Raw genomic sequence first — 17,170 nt, 5'->3', positions numbered from 1 at the left:
CTGCTCTACATCCTTTGATGTACAGCCAGTATTAAAAAGGTCTAGTTTACTTTAGCTTAGTTTAGAGAAACAGCACGTACACAGGACCTTCTGTCCACCGGGTCCGCACCGACCAGTGGACCCCGCACTGTAGCGCTATCCTACACACTAGGGACAATTTACAATCTTTACTGAAGCCAATTAACCTACAAACCTATACTTCCTTGGAGCGTGGGAGGAAACCGGAGCACCCGCAGAAAACCCACGCGGTCACGGCGTGAACGTATAAATTCTGCACAGACTGCATCCATTGTCAGAATTGAACCTGGGTCTCTGGAGCTGTAAGGCAGCAACTCTACCGCTGCGCCACTGTGCTACCCCCTCTTTTACCAGAAGGTTTTAGATAGGCACGCGGACATGCAAGAAGTAGAGGGTTGTGGATCCGAAGTACATCAAGGTCTTGTCACCATGAAGATGTGGAAAGTTAGAAACAAGAATTACAGAGTTAATCAATAGGAGCATAGTTAGAAAGATTGCCTCATTTATTGCACGATATCATGAATCGTACAATGTACCGGTCACATTGAAGTATTATGGGCTGAGTGAAAACCCATCTCCCCTCTCCCATCAGAAGTTTGAAAGCGCACACCTCCAGATTCAGGGACAGTTTCTTCCCAGTTGTTATCAGGCAATTGAACCATCCTATCACCAACTAGAGAGCAGTCCTGATCTACCATCTACTTCATTGGGGACACTGAGACTTTACTGAACTTTATCTTGCACTAAACGTTAATCCCTTTATCCTGTATCTCTACACTGTGGACTGCTTGATTGTACTCATGTATAGTCATTTCGTTAACAGGTTAGCACGCATCAAAGAAAGCTTTTCAGGTGACAATAAACTGATTTTAAAATATAGAAACCAAAATATAAGAAGAAGGCAGAGACACTGTTCTATAACTTTAAAGTTTCAAAAGGTAATTTTCAATAAAGCAGGGTTAGGCCACATTCTTCTAAAAGACCATAAACATACCACAGTAACTGGAAAAGCAGATAAAGGAAAGGGAGAGCCCAGTAACAATGTTATGTTGTCCCTGAACTCATGATATTCACAGATAAGACAGTCAATCGAGCTCGTGCCACCAGTGTGGTCTTATCTGGGATAGTCTCATTTGAAGACATACCAAGACTGTTTGCGCAAGGCCAGAACAAAGCACAATTGAACCACATTACCCAGGCAAGAAGGAGTCGGACTTTTGTTTTGCGATTCCTCCATTGGTAGCTTCAGCTATTTTGGACGGTGATGCAGTGGGAACTTGAGGAACAATCTCTCAAAATTTGGTATTTTACGCCTAAAGTCAGAGTCATATGGCACGGAAACAGGTCCTTCGGCCCCACTTGCCCATGCCGACCAGGATGCTCCCATCTAGGCATGTCCCGCCTGCCCACGTATGGCCCAATATCCCCCAAAACCTTTCCTATTCCTGTATCTGTCCAAATGTCTTTTAAATGTTGTTATACTACTGGACCAAGCTTGAACCTTACGTTTCCTCCACTGGTAGCTTCAGCTGAATGTTGGCCCTGTCATCGTGGGCCAAATGGCTGAATTCTGAACTCTGTGTTCTAACTGGCGTTTGTGTGGGAGAGCTTTTGTTCCATTGGCATTACAAACAGCTCTGTACAGAGACTTCAATGCTCAGCATCCTCCAACCGCTGCAGTTTGAGACTTAGGGCCAACATTTTCATTGTACACCATGTTCCTCCTACACCTTGGATATCATTTGTCATTGCACAAGTCATGCAAGCAAGGTACACAATCTATTTCTGCAGACAGCTGCAGATGCTATTAAAATATAACTTTAAGCCACCAGTAGACTATTTTATGAATAGGGAGAGTATTCAGAAATCGAAGGTGCAAAGGAACTTGGGAGTGCTGGTGCAGAATCCCCAAAGGGATATTCGTAAGTTGAACTGGTAGTAAATAAGGTAAATGTAATTTTAGCATTCATTTTGAGAGGACTAAAATATAAAAGCAGGGATTATAATGCTGAGGCTTTATAAGGCACTGGTCAGATTGCATTTGGAGTATGGTGAGCAGTTTGGGGCCCCTATCTGAAGAAGGATGTGCTGACGTTGGAGAGGGTCCAGAGGAGGTTTACGAGAATGATCCCAGCGTTGATTGGGTTAAGGTATGATGTGCGTTTGATGGCACTGGACCTGTACTCGCTGGAGTTTAGAAGGATGAGGGGGGGGGGGGGGGGGGGGGGGGGATCTCATTGAAACCTACCAAATAATAAAAGGCCTGGATAGAGTGGATGTGGGGAGGATGTTTCCACTAGTGGGAGAGCCATAGCCTCAGAATAAAAGGACGTACCTTTAGGAAGGAGACGAGGAGGAATTTCTTTAGTCAGAGGGTGATGAAACTGTGGAATTTATTGCAACAGAAGGCTGTGGAGGCCAAGTCAATAGATATTTTTAAGGCAGAGATTGATAGATTCTTGATTAGTACGAGTGTCAGGGGTTATGGGTTGAAGGCAGGAGAATGGGGTTGAGAGGGAAAGATAGACCAGCCGTGATTGAATGGCGGAGTAGACTTGATGGGCTGATGGCTTAATTCTGCTCCAAGAACCTATAGACTTATAAAGCCTATGCCAGCTCTTCATGTTGCTGAAAAAGCAAATATTGCTCTAAAGATTGCTCAGGGAATGTTTTGGATGTTGGCAATTCAGTGACTGATGTGCAGATCCAGAGACCAATGTGCTCTGGAGCAGAGAGAAATCATTAGTAGATGATCCGAATCTATCGGAATGCATGCGTATTGGAGGAACAACAAACCAGATTACAAAGCCCACAAGATTATTTAGCAATTCACCCTATTCTAATTGGTCAGATCAACCCAATAGTGCAGACGGTTCCACCCTTGCCATATAAATGCGGTCATACCGAACAGTTTAAAGGAGTCTCTGCTGTCTCCTCTCCACTGTGGACTTCCAGTCCAACCAAGACATGAGGGCGGTGCTAAGTGTTTGCTTCTCCTTGCTGTGCCTCAGTGCCGTCTCACTGGCTCTCACCCGTGAGTACTACATTGGCATCAGGGAAGTCGAATGGAATTACGCTCCCAGCGGCAAAAACATCATTGCTGGCACTAAGATCGACAAGGACGAGTGAGTAGAAGTAACAGCAATGAGAGAACATCGACTGATGTTTTATATCTGTCAGATTAATGCGGGTTGAGGGCGGCACAGTGGTGCGGAGGTAAATCTGCTGCCTCGCAGCGCCAGAGACCCGGGTTCGATCCTGACTACGGGCGCTGCCTGTGCGGAGTTTGCACGTCCTCCCTATGACCGCATGGGTTTGTTGTGCAGTTGATCAGAATCGCATGTTATTGCAATAGTCACTACACTCCTCTGAAGATGGGTCAGTCCGAAGAGTTAGTTCAACAACTGAAGTTGAGAGTAAGTCAGGAAAAAACGGGTCAGGGAGTGATTTTCATCATCTCGGTGGGCAGGTTGGTTTTCTGAGGTTACGTTGGCTAAATACAACATGTATTGTAACACAGTGTCAAAACAGGCCCTTCAGCCCAACATGTTCATGCTCACCAAGATACCCCTTCTAAGCCCATCCCATTAGCACACAATAGGCCCATATCCTTCTAAACCTTTCTTTTCCATGTTCCTGTACAAATGTCTCTTCAATCTCAACCACTTTTTCTGGAAGCTCGTTGCATATATTCCAACCACCCTCTGTATGATTAAATTGTCCCTTAGATCTTTTTCCCTCTCACCTTCAATCTATGCCCTTTAATTACTCCTCACAGGGAAAATGTCTGTGTGGATTCACCTTATCCTGCCCTTTATGATTTTATACATCTCCACAACGCCACCCCTATGTCTCCTACATCGACTGAAAGATTCTGTGCCTTCATCCCACCTATTCCCCTCATGATTTTCTACACCTCTATAAGATAACCTCTCAGCCTCCTGCGCCCCAACAAATAAAGTCCTAGGCTGCCCAACCTCTCCCTATAATTCAGGCCCTCGGTCCCTGGCAACATTCTTGTAAATCCTTTTTGCACCCTTTCCAGCTTATTGACATCTTTCCTATAGCAGGGTAATCAAAACTGAACACAATAGTCCAAGTGCAGCTTGACCAACACAGTATAAAACTGTAACATAACATCCCAACTCTTGTCTGAAGAAGGGTCTCGACCTGAAAACATCACCCATTCCTTCTCTCCAGAGATGCTGCCTGCATTTTGTGACTATCTTCAGTTTAAACCAGCATCTGCAGTTCCTTGCTAGACATCCCAGCTGCTGTATTCTGTGCCCTGAATGATGAAGGACTTTATGCCTAAAGCTTTCTTCTCCACCCTGTTTACCTGTGTATCCACCTTTAGGAAACGACGTACTTGCACTGCTAGGTCCCTCTGCTCTACAACACTCCCCAGAGCCCTACCCTTCACTGCGAAAGTCCTACCCCTGGTTTGACTTCCCTTTCACGGCATACCTTGCCCTTTTCTGAATTGAATGCCATTTGCTATTCCTCGCCCCAGTTACCCAACTGTTCAAGATCTCACTGTAGTTTTTGGCGACCTTCTTCACTTCAGTCTCATCTGCAAACTTACTAAACATGTCTTGCACATTCTCATCCAAATCTTTTTAATAAATGATCAACATGATCATAAATGATCAACAGCAATGGGCCTAACACCAATTCCTGTGGTTCATTACTCCAGTCTGAAAAACAGGTCTGAAATCTGAAAAACAACCTTCCACCATCATCAGTCAGGACACTGAATGAGGCGGCACGGTGGCGCAGTGATAGAGTTGCTGTCTTACAGCGCCAGAGACCCGGGTTTGATCCTGACTACGGGTGCTGTCTATACGGAGTTAGTACGTTCTCCCCGTGACTGCATTGGTATTCCCAGGGTGCTCTGGTTTCCTCCCACACTCCAAAGACGTACAGGTTTGTAGGTTAACTTGGCTTTGGTAAAATATTGCAAATTGTCCCTTGTGTGTAGGATAGTGCAGGGATCACTGGTTGGCGTGGATTTGGTGGGCCTGTTTCTGTGCTGTATCTCCAAACCAAACTAAACTAAAAATCAGCTGCTTTCTTCCTTCGAGCCAATGGAATATCCAATTTGCAAGCTCTCCCTGGATCCCATGTGATCTAGCCTTCAGCACTTTCCAGTCAGGCCCACCACGGGTGACCTCATCAGAGGTCTTGCTAAAGTCCACACCAGGAATGTCTACCTTCCTGCCCGCATCAATCCTCTTAGTTGCCTCTCAAAAAAAACTCTACCAGGTTTGTAAGACATGATTTCTAATGCACAAATCATGCTAATTATCCTTAATCAGACCTTGCCTATCTAAATGACAGTTTCTCTGAATCCTGATCCCCCAGAATCACCTCCAGTAACTTACCCGTCACTAATATCACCTGTTTGCAGGTCTTCAACTTCTCTCCTTGCTGCCCTTCTTAAATAATGATACAACATTAGCCACACTCCAGTCTTCCAGATCTTGGCCTATCGTTAAAGATGAAGCAAACATCTCCGCAAGGGCCTCTGCAAGAGCTTGCCATGAGGTCTAAGGATGCAGTTGGTTAAACCCAGGAGATTTATCCACTTTACCGTGCTTTAAAACCCCCAACAATTCCTCTTTGGTAATCCGTATATGGCCCAAGATATCACAACTCATTTGCCTCAATTGCTCAGTTTCTCTGATCTACGTTACAGTAAAAACTGTTGAGAAATATTCATGAACCATCTCACCCATCACCTGTGGCTCCACAGGAGATCATTTACTCATTGACAAGTGCAAAACCTCCCATTGATAAACAATATCATTCCCTTGTGCAATTCTTTGCTCAACTCTTTTGTTCTGAGACACAGACCATAATAAAGCCCGGAAAGACTTTGCAGTATGGAATTAAGGAAAACAACAATCACCCCAAACACTAGCACTATCCTACACAATACGGACAATTTACATTTTTTACTGAAGCAAATTAACTTACTAACCTATACATCTTTGGAGTGTGGGAGGAAACCAGAGCACCCAGAGAAAACCTAAGCAGTCACGGGGAAAGCGTGCAAACTCCATACTGACAGCACCCGTAGTCAGGATTGAACCCGGGTCTCTTGTGCTGTGAGGCAGCAACTCTACCTCTGCGTCACTGTGCTGCCCTGTGTTCCATGTTATCCAGTTGGCAGAAAGACTATACATGATTACAATCAAGCCACCCACAGGCTACAGGGAATAATGTTTAATGCAAGATAAAGTCCAGAAAAGTCTGATTAATGTTAGTCCAATGGGTCACCAATGAAGCGAAGTGGTTTTGCAATGGCCGGGAGCTCGCTCAAAGAGGCTCTCTACAATTGCCAATGCCCTCCTTCTTGCCACCTACTGATAACGGCTTGACATTGTGTCATTTTTAGGCATGCATCTGTGTTCCTGAAACGTGGTCCGACCAGGATAGGAAGTGTGTACAAGAAAGCCGTGTATCTGGAGTACACTGATGGAAATTACACCAAGGAGGTTGCAAAACCGGATTGGCTTGGATTTCTGGGACCCATTATTAAGGCAGAGCAAGGAGACACCATCATTGTTCACCTGAAGAATTTTGCTCTTCGGCCTTATTCACTTCATCCTCATGGTGTCACCTACACAAAAAGCAATGAAGGTAATGTTTATGCTGGTTGTTCCCTTAATGTCTACATCGTGTGACCATAAGGGGATGGCACAGTGGCGCAGCTCATAGAGCCACTTCTTCACAGCGCCAGAGACCAGGTTCGATCCCAACCTCGGGCGCTATCTGGGTGCAGTTTCTCCCCGTTCTCCCTGTGACTGCGTGAGTTTCCTCCGGGTGGTCCAGTTTCCACCCACATCTCAAAGACATGTGTGTTTAAAGGTTAATTGGCCCTCTGTAAATTACCTCCAATGTGTACGAAGTCCACGTCGAACATCGATCACCCACTCACACTCGTTCTAAATGATCCCACTTTCACATCCACTCCCTACACACTAGGTGCAATTTGCAGGATCCAATTAACCTACAAACCTTCACGTCTTTGGGATGTGGGGGGAAACCGGAGCGCCCGGAGGAAACCCGCACAGCCACAGGGAGAACGTGCAAACTCCACACAGACAGCACCGGGGTCAGGATCGAACCTGGGTCTCTGGTGTCGTGAGGCAGGAGCTTTACCAGCAGTGCCAACGTGCCACCCCTGATGTCTATGTGGAGTTTATACATTCTTTCCTCTTTGTGCTGTAGTGTATCTCTATCTTCCATTGCAGCTGTGAATTACTCATTACTAGAGGTTGATGACAATTTGATTGATTGATGATGGTGAAGCCAGATACAAGTGTGGCATTGAAAAGACTTTTGCCCTATGATTGACTGAAAGACACAGCATGGAAACAAACCCTTCGGCCTACCGAGTCCACGCCAACCATCAAGCACCCATTCACAAAGGTTTTATGTTATCCCACTTTCAATAGACAATAGGTGCAGGAGGAGGCCATTCTGTCCTTCGAGCCAGCACCGCCATCCAATTTGATCATGGCTGATCATTCACAATCAGTACCCCGTTCCTGCCTTCTCCCCATACCCCCTGACTCCGCTATCCTTAAGAGCTCTATCTAGCTCTCTCTTGAATGCATTCAGAGAATTGGCCTCCACTGCCTTCTGAGGCATAGAATTCCACAGATTCACAACTCTCTGACTGAAAAAGTTTTTCCTCATCTCAGTTCTAAATGGCCTACCCCTTATTCTTAAACTGTGGCCCCTGGTTCTGGACTCCCCCAACATTGGGAACATGTTTCCTGCCTCTAACGTGTCCAACCCCTTAATAATCTTATACGTTTCGATAAGATCTCCTCTCATCCTTCTAAATTCCAGTGTATACAAGCCTAGTTGCTCCAGGCTTTCAACATATGACAGTCCCGCCATTCCAGGAATTAACCTAGTAAACCTACGCTGCACGCCCTCAATAGCAAGAATATCCTTCCTCAAATTTGGAGACCAAAACTGCACACAGTACTCCAGGTGCGGTCTCACTAGGGCCCTGTACAACTGCAGAAGGACCTCTTTGCTCCTATACTCAACTCCTCTTGTTATGAAGGCCAACATTCCATTGGCTTTCTTCACTGCCTGCTGTACCTGCATGCTTCCTTTCAGTGACTGATGCACTAGGACACCCAAATCTCATTGTACGTCCCCTTTTCCTAACTTCGCATCCACTCCCTACACACTAGGGGCAATTGACCTACAAACTCATACATCTTTGAGAAGGAATAAGTTTGAACGGCTACGAGAAACCAAGGGTGAGGGAAATATGTTGGATGGGATTGTTCTCTTTTGAGCTGGCATGGACTTGATGAGCTGAATGTCCTCCCTCTGTATAAGAATAAGTAATTAAAGTCATTATCAATGCAGAAGTCATGAGATGATTCTTGAAAGCAATGTCGCAGATAGATGGGATGGGGTTGAAAATACTTTAGGCACTTTGGCCTTCATCAGTCAAACTATTGAGTAGAAGGTTTGGGAGGTCATGTTGCAGTTGTACAAGACATTGGTGAGGCCACATTTAGAATATTGTGTTCTGTTTTGGTCACCCTGTTATAGGACAAATGTCGTTAAACTGGAAAGGGTGCAGAGAAGATTTACAACAATGTTTCCAGAACTTGATGGCAGCTATCGGGAGAGGTTAAGCAGGCTGGGTCTTTATTCCTTGGAGCACAGGAAGATGAGGGGTGATGTTATACAGGCGTACAAGAGAGGAATGAGAGGAATAGAAAAGGTAAATGCACAAAGTCTTTTACCCAGAGCAGGAAAATCGGGAACCAGAGGACATAGGTTTAAATTGAGGGGGAAAGATTTAATAGGAACCCGAGGAGCAACTATTTTATACAAAGGGTGGTAGGTGTATGGAATGAGCTGCTCGAGGAGGCAGTTGAGGTGGGTATTATCACAATGTTTAAAAAATATATAGGCAGGTACATGGATAGGACAGGTTTAGAGGGATATGGGCCACACGCAGGCAGGTGGGATGAGTGTAGATGCGACATGTTGGTCGGCGTGGGCAAGTTGGATCAAAGGGTATGTTTCCACGCTGTGCGACTCTATGACTCAATCTGTTTTGCTGTTGTTGTTTACAGAAGCCCATGATTGGCAACTTGACCAAACACTAAAATCATGATGGTTTGGTCTGTTTGTCCACAATTTCAACATGTAGTTTTCATCAGTAATTATTGTCTTCTTTTTTTATTCTCCCAGGTGCATTTTATCCTGACAACTCCACGAATCTGGAGCAACGGGATGATATTGTAAACCCGGGAAAAAATTATACCTACCACTGGGATTTAACAGAAGATCAAAGCCCAGCAAAAGATGACTTTGATTGTTTGTCAAGAATCTATCACTCACACATCGATGCTCCCAAGGATATTTCAAGTGGACTAATTGGACCATTGATCATTTGTAAAGCAGGTAATGATTAAATCCGTTGCTTCAAGGTTAAATGGCAAAAATGTTAGCCTGCAACACCCCACACTTTGACTGTGCAATTATCAGCAAGCATATGTACTTACCTTTCGGCCTCCTTGTTTAAGGAAAGATGAGTTGGAAACTGTTCAGAAGAAGTTTACTTTAGTTTTTATTATCACATATACTGAGGTACAGCAAAAAGCTTTTTTAATGCGTGCATTGAGAAGACAATATGTGATTACAATCAAGCCCTTTACAGTGTACAGATACAGGATAAAGGGTATAAAGTTTAGTGCAAGATAATGTCCAATAAAGTCCGATTAAAGATAGTTCGAAGGTCTCCAATGGGGCAGACGGGAGATCAGGACCGCTCTCATGTTTGGTGATAGGATGGTTCAGTTGCCTGATTACAGCTGGGAAGAAACTGTCCCTGAATCTGCAGGTGTTCCATTTTAAACTTCTGTACCTCTTGCCTGATGGGAGAGGGGAGAAGAGGGAGTGTCCAGGGTGAGATGTCATTGATTATGCTGGTGCCCTTGCCGAGGCAGCGTGAAGTGTAGATGGAGTCATTGGAAGGAAGGTTGGTTGTGTGATGGACAGGGCTGCGTCCACGACTCTGCAATCTCTTGCGGTTTTGGATGGAGCTGTTCCCAAACCATGCTGTGATGCATCCCGGTAAAATATGTTCCACAGCGCATCTGTAGAGGTGGTAAGGGTTGTTGGGGAACATGCCAAACTTCCTAAACTAGATTGATACATGGAACAGGTGGATTGAAGCAGGAGCAAAGATTGGACAGGTAAAACTTGAATCGAATCTAGAACTCTGTATGTGAGTTGGTCACTATTTAAAAAGAAGGGAATATCCATTTAGAGACAGGGTAGAGAATGATTAGAACATTCTTTCCCAAAGAACAGTGGAAACGGAGTCTTTGAACATTTTGAAGGAAGCGGTAGAGAGAAGCAAAGGGCTGAAAGGTTATTTGATGGGAATAGGGAATCATGGTTACATTCAGATCAACTATGTTATCAAATACTGGAGGAGACTTCAAGCTATGGCCTGCTCTTCACTGCTATCCCCTGGTGCAAGCCAGGCCACTAATGATAAGGCAGGGGGTGCTTGGGTGTAAACACCATACATGGCAGAAACACCACAGGAAGGCACCATTACCTAAGGTGAGATGATAAAGTGAGGGCCTCTCTCCCTTTCTTGGTGTAGCTGAAAAATCCCTTGACACCACCTGTAGAATAACATTTAGTTTAATTTACTTTAGTTTAGAGATACAAATTGGAAACAGGCCCTTCGGCCCACCGAGTCCATGCCAACCAGTGATCATCCGTACACTAGTTCTATCCTACACACTGGGGACAATTTACAGAAGCGAGTTAACCTGCAAACCTGCAAGTCTTTAAAATGTGGGAGGAAACAGGAGCACCTGGAGAAAACCCACGTGGTCACAGGGAGAATGTACATACTCCGAACAGACAGTACCCATAGTCAAGATTGAACCTGGGTCTCGTGCACTGCAAAGGCAGCAACTCTACCGCTGCGCCACCGTGCCGTGCCATCAAATAACATCAATGATATCGTTAATTATTTCTTGTTTCACTTCCAGGTGTTTTAACCGGCAAGAAGAAACCATTGGCGAATGAAGAGTTTGCCTTGCTGTTCTCTGTAATTGATGAAAATGACAGCTGGTACCTGGATTACAATATCAAACACTACTGCACCACCCCAAATAACGTGGACATAAATGATGAGGATTTTATAGAAAGTAACAAAATGCACTGTAAGACACCTGTTAAATTCTGTCCAATGGCAAAGCTGAGCTTTCAGGGAAATGTGTAAATAGAATCTCATAAATTCATAAGTTCAAAGGTTGTTGGAGCAGAATTAGACCATTCAGCCTATCAAGTCTACTCCTCTATTCTCCAACCTCACTGTACCCCCACCACCACCTGTGCTATGAATCTCGTTCTCCCACTCACACAGAGCTGTCTGGCACACTGTACACCATCATCCTCGGGTATTTTACCCTCAAGGGCAGGTGATACTTCAAATTAGAGCGATCGCAGATCATCGTCCTCCAGTTCCCTCCTTCCCATGGTCTGTCAGACCTTTAGATTAGAGATAGAGCATGGGAATAGTCCCACCAAGTCTGGGCTGACCAGCAAGCAACCATACACTAGTTCTATCCTAGTGCCCGGGACAATTTACAGAAGCCAATTAACCTGCAAACTTGCACGTCTTTGGCGGGACGGAGGAAACCGGAGCACCCGGAGACAACCCACGAGGTCATGGGGAGAACGTGCAAACTCCATACAGACAGCACCTGTAGTCAGGATCCAACCCAGGTCTCTGGCGTTGTAAGGCAGCAAAACTACAGCTGCTCCACAGTGCGGCCCTAAGAGGCCCTTCGGCCCACCGAGTCCACGCCAACCATCAATCAACCATTCACACTACTTCAATATAATCCCACTTTCTTATCCACTCCCTACAAACTTGGGGCAATTTACAGAGGGCAATTAACCTACAAGCCCATGTCTTTGGGATGTCTGAGGAAACTGGAATACCTGGAGGCAACCCACTCTGTCTAAGGGGTAACATGCAAACTCCACACAGGCAGCACCTGAAGTCAGGATCGAACCTGGGGTCACTGGTGTTGTGAGGCAGCAGCTTTACAAGCTGTGTCACTGTGCCATCAATTGAAGGTGAATTCAGGTGAACTGTTTAGTAAGTTTGCAGAAGACAAGAAAATAGGTGGACCCATAGGTGGACCCATAGGTGGCGAGGGTTGCACAAGGACATAGATCAGCTGGAAGTTCATAAGTTCGAGGAGCAGAATTAGGCCCTTCAGCCCATCAAGTCTACTCTGCCATTCAATCATAGCTAACCTATCTTTCCCGCTCAACCCTATTCTCCTGCCTTCTTCCCATAAACCCCTGACACTCTGGATGATGATGGTGATGATGATACTTTACTGTCACTTGTACCTGGCTAGGTTCAGTCAAATGCTTTGTTTTTTCAAACAAAGTACATAAATGATTCGCCACAAAGGCACCAACAAAGTTACAAAAAGTACTCATCCCAGGTAATACATCCCAGTACATCCCAGTAAAAGTACCCACTCCAGTACATGGAGTGCTGGCGAATGGAATTTAATCCAAACAAGTGTGCGGTAATGTGGGTTGAGGCATCAAATATTAACTGTATGTCTATATACAAAAAATCTCGCTTGTTTGTTTGTTTGTTCCTGAACTACAGCCAAAACGGTACACGATAGCACGACAATTTTAGGCCCACCTTACTCACCGTCATCCCTTTGGTGCTAATGGAAGAAGTTTCATTGAAATCGGTGTTATATTTTTAAAGTTATTCACATTTTAAAGTTTATATCTATCTCCTGGGGAGAGAGGGGGGAGGGAGGGGGGAGGGGGAGGATGGATAAGGGGGGTTGAGAGGGATGGGGAGGAGGGAGGGGAGGAGGGAGGGAGGGGGAGAGGGAGGGGGAGAGGGGGGAGGAGGGAGGGGGAGTAGGGGGGAGAGGATGGGGTGGAGGGAGGGGGAGGGGAGGGGGGAGGGGAGGGAGGAGGAGGAGAGGGGGAGGAGGGAGGGGGAGGAGGGAGGGGGGGAGGGGAGGGGAGGAGGGAGGGAGGGGGAGGAGGAGGGAGGAGGAGGGAGGAGGGAGGAGGGAGGAGGGAGGGGGGAGGGGAAGGGGGGAAGGGAGGGGAAGGTGGTGAAAAGGAATTTGGCATGCTTGCCAACAAAGACCAAGGCATTGAGTACAATGGTTGGGATGTCATGTTGTAGCTCTACAAACCACTGGTTAGGCCGCACTTGGAGTATTGTGTACAGTTCCATTTGCCACTGGGATATGGTTGCAATAGACAGGGTGCAGAAGAGATTCACCAGAGCTTTTGTGTAGGAAGGGTATACAAATACTGGTGTATACCGAAAATAGACACAAAATGCTGGAGTAACTCAGCGGGTCAGACAGCATCTCCGGAGGGAAAGAATAGGTGACGTTTCGGGCCAAAACCCTTCTTCAAGAAGTCTGAATACGGGTTCTGACCTGAAATGTTGTTTTTTCCAGAACTGCTGCCTGATCCACTAAATTGCTCCAGAATTATGTGCCTCTCTTCACCAGAACGTTGCCTGGAATGGAGGAATGGAGTTATAAAGTGAGATTAGATAGGCTGGATTTATTGTCACTGGGGCATGGGAGGCTGAGGCTTTGTAAAGTGACTTTGTAAAGGTTTATAAGATTATGAGGGGCATCGACAGATTGTCAGTCTCTTTTTCCAGGATCGAGGAGTCCAGAACTAGAGTGCACAGGTTTAATGCGAGAGAGGAGAATTTTAAAGGAGAGTTCAGGGGCAGGTTTTACTAAGGGTGGTGGTTATATGGAACAAGCTGCCAGAGACTGAAGAAGGGTCTCGACCCATCACCCATTCCTTCTCTCCAGAGATGCTGCCTGTCCCGCTGAGTTACTCCAGCGTTTTGTGTCTAAGCTGCCAGAGAAGGTGGTAGAGGCAGTTATAATTATAGAAATTAAAAGGAATTTGGGAAGTTACTTGGATAGGAAAGGAACAGAGAGATAGGGTGAGTGGGATTAGTGTAGATATGCATTATGGTGGACATGGACAAGTTGGTGTGAAGAGCCTGTTTCCGTGGTGTACAGATCTATGACTCTATGGCTAATGGGCAAAGAGTGGGGAGCGAGGGGAAGAGAACACTGAGTCTGTTGGGGGAGGCCAAAGGAAAGAAATGAGAGGGAAGAACAATAGATAATTTGCGTGGAGGTGGGGGTCAGGGAGAGAACATCAAAACATGGTCATTGCCTGATACACAATGGGATAACACCTCAGTCAATGATTGCTAATGACCTGACCATATCTTTATATTTTTCAGCCATTAATGGATACGTCTATGGGAACCTGCCTCATCTATCGATGTTCATAGGGGATAAAGTGGTTTGGTATCTCTTTGGGATGGGGAACGAGGTGGATATCCACTCAGCATACTTCCATGGGCAGATGCTGACTACTGCAGACCACCACACTGACACCATCAGTCTATTCCCTGCCACATTCGTCACTGCTCTAATGGTGCCCAACAATCCCGGAAAGTGGCTCCTCAGTTGTCAAGTCAATGACCACGTTGAAGGTGTGGAGGCTTCCTTTTCGTTCTCTGCACCTTTACTTTAATGGTAGCTCTGTCTGTGTTTGGCCACATGAAGAGTCTCAGCGCTGGGCTGTGGTTTACACTTTAGACATTACTTTAGGCTTTAGACTTCAAAGGTTCAGTGTGGAAACAGGCCGTTCGGCCCTTCGTGTTCAGGCTGACCTGCGATCACCCCGTTTATCCTACGCACTAGAATTTCACAATTTTACCAAAGCCAATTAACCTACAAACCTGTACGTCTTTGAAGTGAGGGAGGAAACTGGAACAACCAGAGAAAACCCATGTGGTCACAGGGAGAACGTACAAACTCCGTACGGACAGCCCACGTAGTCAGGATCGAACCCGGGTCTCTGGCGCTGTAAGGCAACAACTTTACTGCTGTGCCCCCGTGTCGTCCTTGGTGTTGAAAACTCATCTGAAAGAGGCTGTTCTGCCCATTAGGTCCGTGCTGTCTCTCAGGGAAGAAGCCGTACAGCTCCAGTTCCTTGTACCCCTGCATCTTATTCTCTGTCACAGATGGCCAACAAGACACCTCAGCACACAATATCAACACGTTCGGTGTTGAGAGATCAGTCACCTGTAAAAAAATGATTAGGACATTCACTGGAAAACCATCACTCAAATCGTCTTGCACTATTATGGTCAAAGAGTTATACAGTATGGAAACAGTATGGAAACAGTATGGAAACAGTATGGAAACAGATCCTTCAGCTCTAATCATCTATTCCAACCAACATGCCTTCCTGGCCTAGTCCAATTTGCCTGCATTTGGCCTAAAAGCTTCTAAACCTTTCCTATCCATGAACCCTGTCCAAATGTCTTTTAAACATTGTAATTATACCCACCTCTACCACTTCAACCGGCAGCACGTTCCATGTACCCACATCCTTCTGCGTAACAACTTGCCCCTTTAAATTCTTCCCCTCACACCTTGAGCCCCTGCCCTGTAGTTTTAGATTCCCCTAGTCTGGGAAAAACTGTGACCATCCACCTTATGATTTTATAAATGTTTATAAGGTCACCCCTACACTCTCGATTAAAAAGGTCCCATCTATCCAGTCTCTCCTCATAACTTGAGCCTGCCAGTCCTGGCAACATCCCAGCAAATCTTTTTGTTTTTAGTTTTAGAGATACAACATAGAAACAAGCCCTTCAGCCCACTGAGTCCGTGCCGACCAATGATCCCCACACACTAGCACAATTTTTGTCGATTTTAACCTGTTCATCTATAGAATGGATTGTGGGAGGAAACCGGTGCTCCCGGAGAAAACCCACACGATCACGGAGGGAATGTATAATTTCCGTAACAGGCAGCACCCATAGACAGGATCAAACCGACATCTCTGGTGCTGTAAGGCAGTGCATGTACCGCTGTGCCCCCCCACCGTGCCCCCCCCCCCCACCCCTCTAGCTTAATCACACCAATCCTAAAAGATGGTGGCCAGAACTGCTCACAATATAGAGCTGTATCTTAACCCTATGACTTATGGGCAGATGGAGAGTAGGGAGAGCGAGGGAAAGCTGACGGTGACTCCAGGCGGAGAATATTTCAACCAGATCAAAGGCTCACCACACAAATGCATTACCTGATGAAAAACCAAGTGTCTTTGTTTCTTTTTATGATTACAGCTGGAATGCAGGCCTTGTTTGAAGTTGTTGACCACGAGAAGAAAACCAAAAAGCCAGCAAGTAAAGGAAAGGAAAGACAATATTACATTGCTGCAGAAGAAATAGTATGGGATTATGGACCTTCAGGCATTGACCAATTCACAGCAAAGCCTCTGGACAATCAACATGGGTATATCTCACCAATGCATTCACATTAGTTTTGTTTAGTTTTCGTTTGGTTTAGTTTTAGTTTAATTTTTTGTCACATGTATCGAGATACACTGAAAAGCTTTTTTTGTTGCGTGCAATCCAGTCAGCGGACAAATTATACATACAATACAATACAATACAATACAATATATCTTTATTGTCATTGTACCCAGGGGTACAACGAGATTGGGAATGCGCCTCCCATACGATGCAATAATTTAAGTAATTAACAGCAACATGATTACAATCGAGCCGTCCACGCTGTTTACTAATCTAGATAGTCTTGTCCCTGGACTGCAGGAGCTGTCTCCACTTCAGTACATCATTCCAGTTAAGTTTAGTTTGGATTAGTATATTGTACTTGTACCGAGGTACAGTGAAAAGTTTTATTGTTGTGCGCTATCAAGTCAGCGAAAAGACTATACATGATTACAATAAAGCCGTCCACAGTGTTACAGATGCAGGAGAAAGGGAATAATGTTTACTGCAAGATAAAGTCCAGTAAAGTCCGGTTAAAGATAGTCAAGTGTGAATTGTAGAGTTAAAATGTAGTCTTAATTTGGCCATAAGGCCCGTTGTCCTGGCAACGGCACTGGGTCACAGTTGAAGGGTTCAGCCTGGCCAGGCGATGCTGTGAATGTCCTCCATTGCCACTCTGCCCCTCCTTGCCGTTGCAGGCCGCGTCCAACCCGCACGCTTGGC

General features: G+C 45.6%; 1 protein-coding gene across 1 annotated transcript in view; it reads left to right on the top strand.

Moving 5' to 3' along the window:
- The first annotated feature begins 2,934 nt into the window (after positions 1-2,934).
- Positions 2,935-17,170, top strand: part of cp (ceruloplasmin) — a 38,804-nt gene continuing 24,568 nt past the window's right edge. The window contains exons 1-6 of the mRNA XM_078410447.1: positions 2,935-3,143; positions 6,419-6,663; positions 9,259-9,471; positions 11,082-11,255; positions 14,378-14,632; positions 16,280-16,448. Coding sequence (XP_078266573.1) covers positions 2,986-3,143; positions 6,419-6,663; positions 9,259-9,471; positions 11,082-11,255; positions 14,378-14,632; positions 16,280-16,448 — 1,214 coding nt within the window. The 5' untranslated portion in view covers positions 2,935-2,985. The remainder of the gene's footprint in view (positions 3,144-6,418; positions 6,664-9,258; positions 9,472-11,081; positions 11,256-14,377; positions 14,633-16,279; positions 16,449-17,170) is intronic.

Source organism: Rhinoraja longicauda, chromosome 13 (assembly GCF_053455715.1).
Source record: "Rhinoraja longicauda isolate Sanriku21f chromosome 13, sRhiLon1.1, whole genome shotgun sequence".
In the NCBI taxonomy this organism is placed as follows: domain Eukaryota; kingdom Metazoa; phylum Chordata; class Chondrichthyes; order Rajiformes; family Arhynchobatidae; genus Rhinoraja; species Rhinoraja longicauda.
This window is presented reverse-complemented; position numbering and strand designations above follow the sequence as displayed.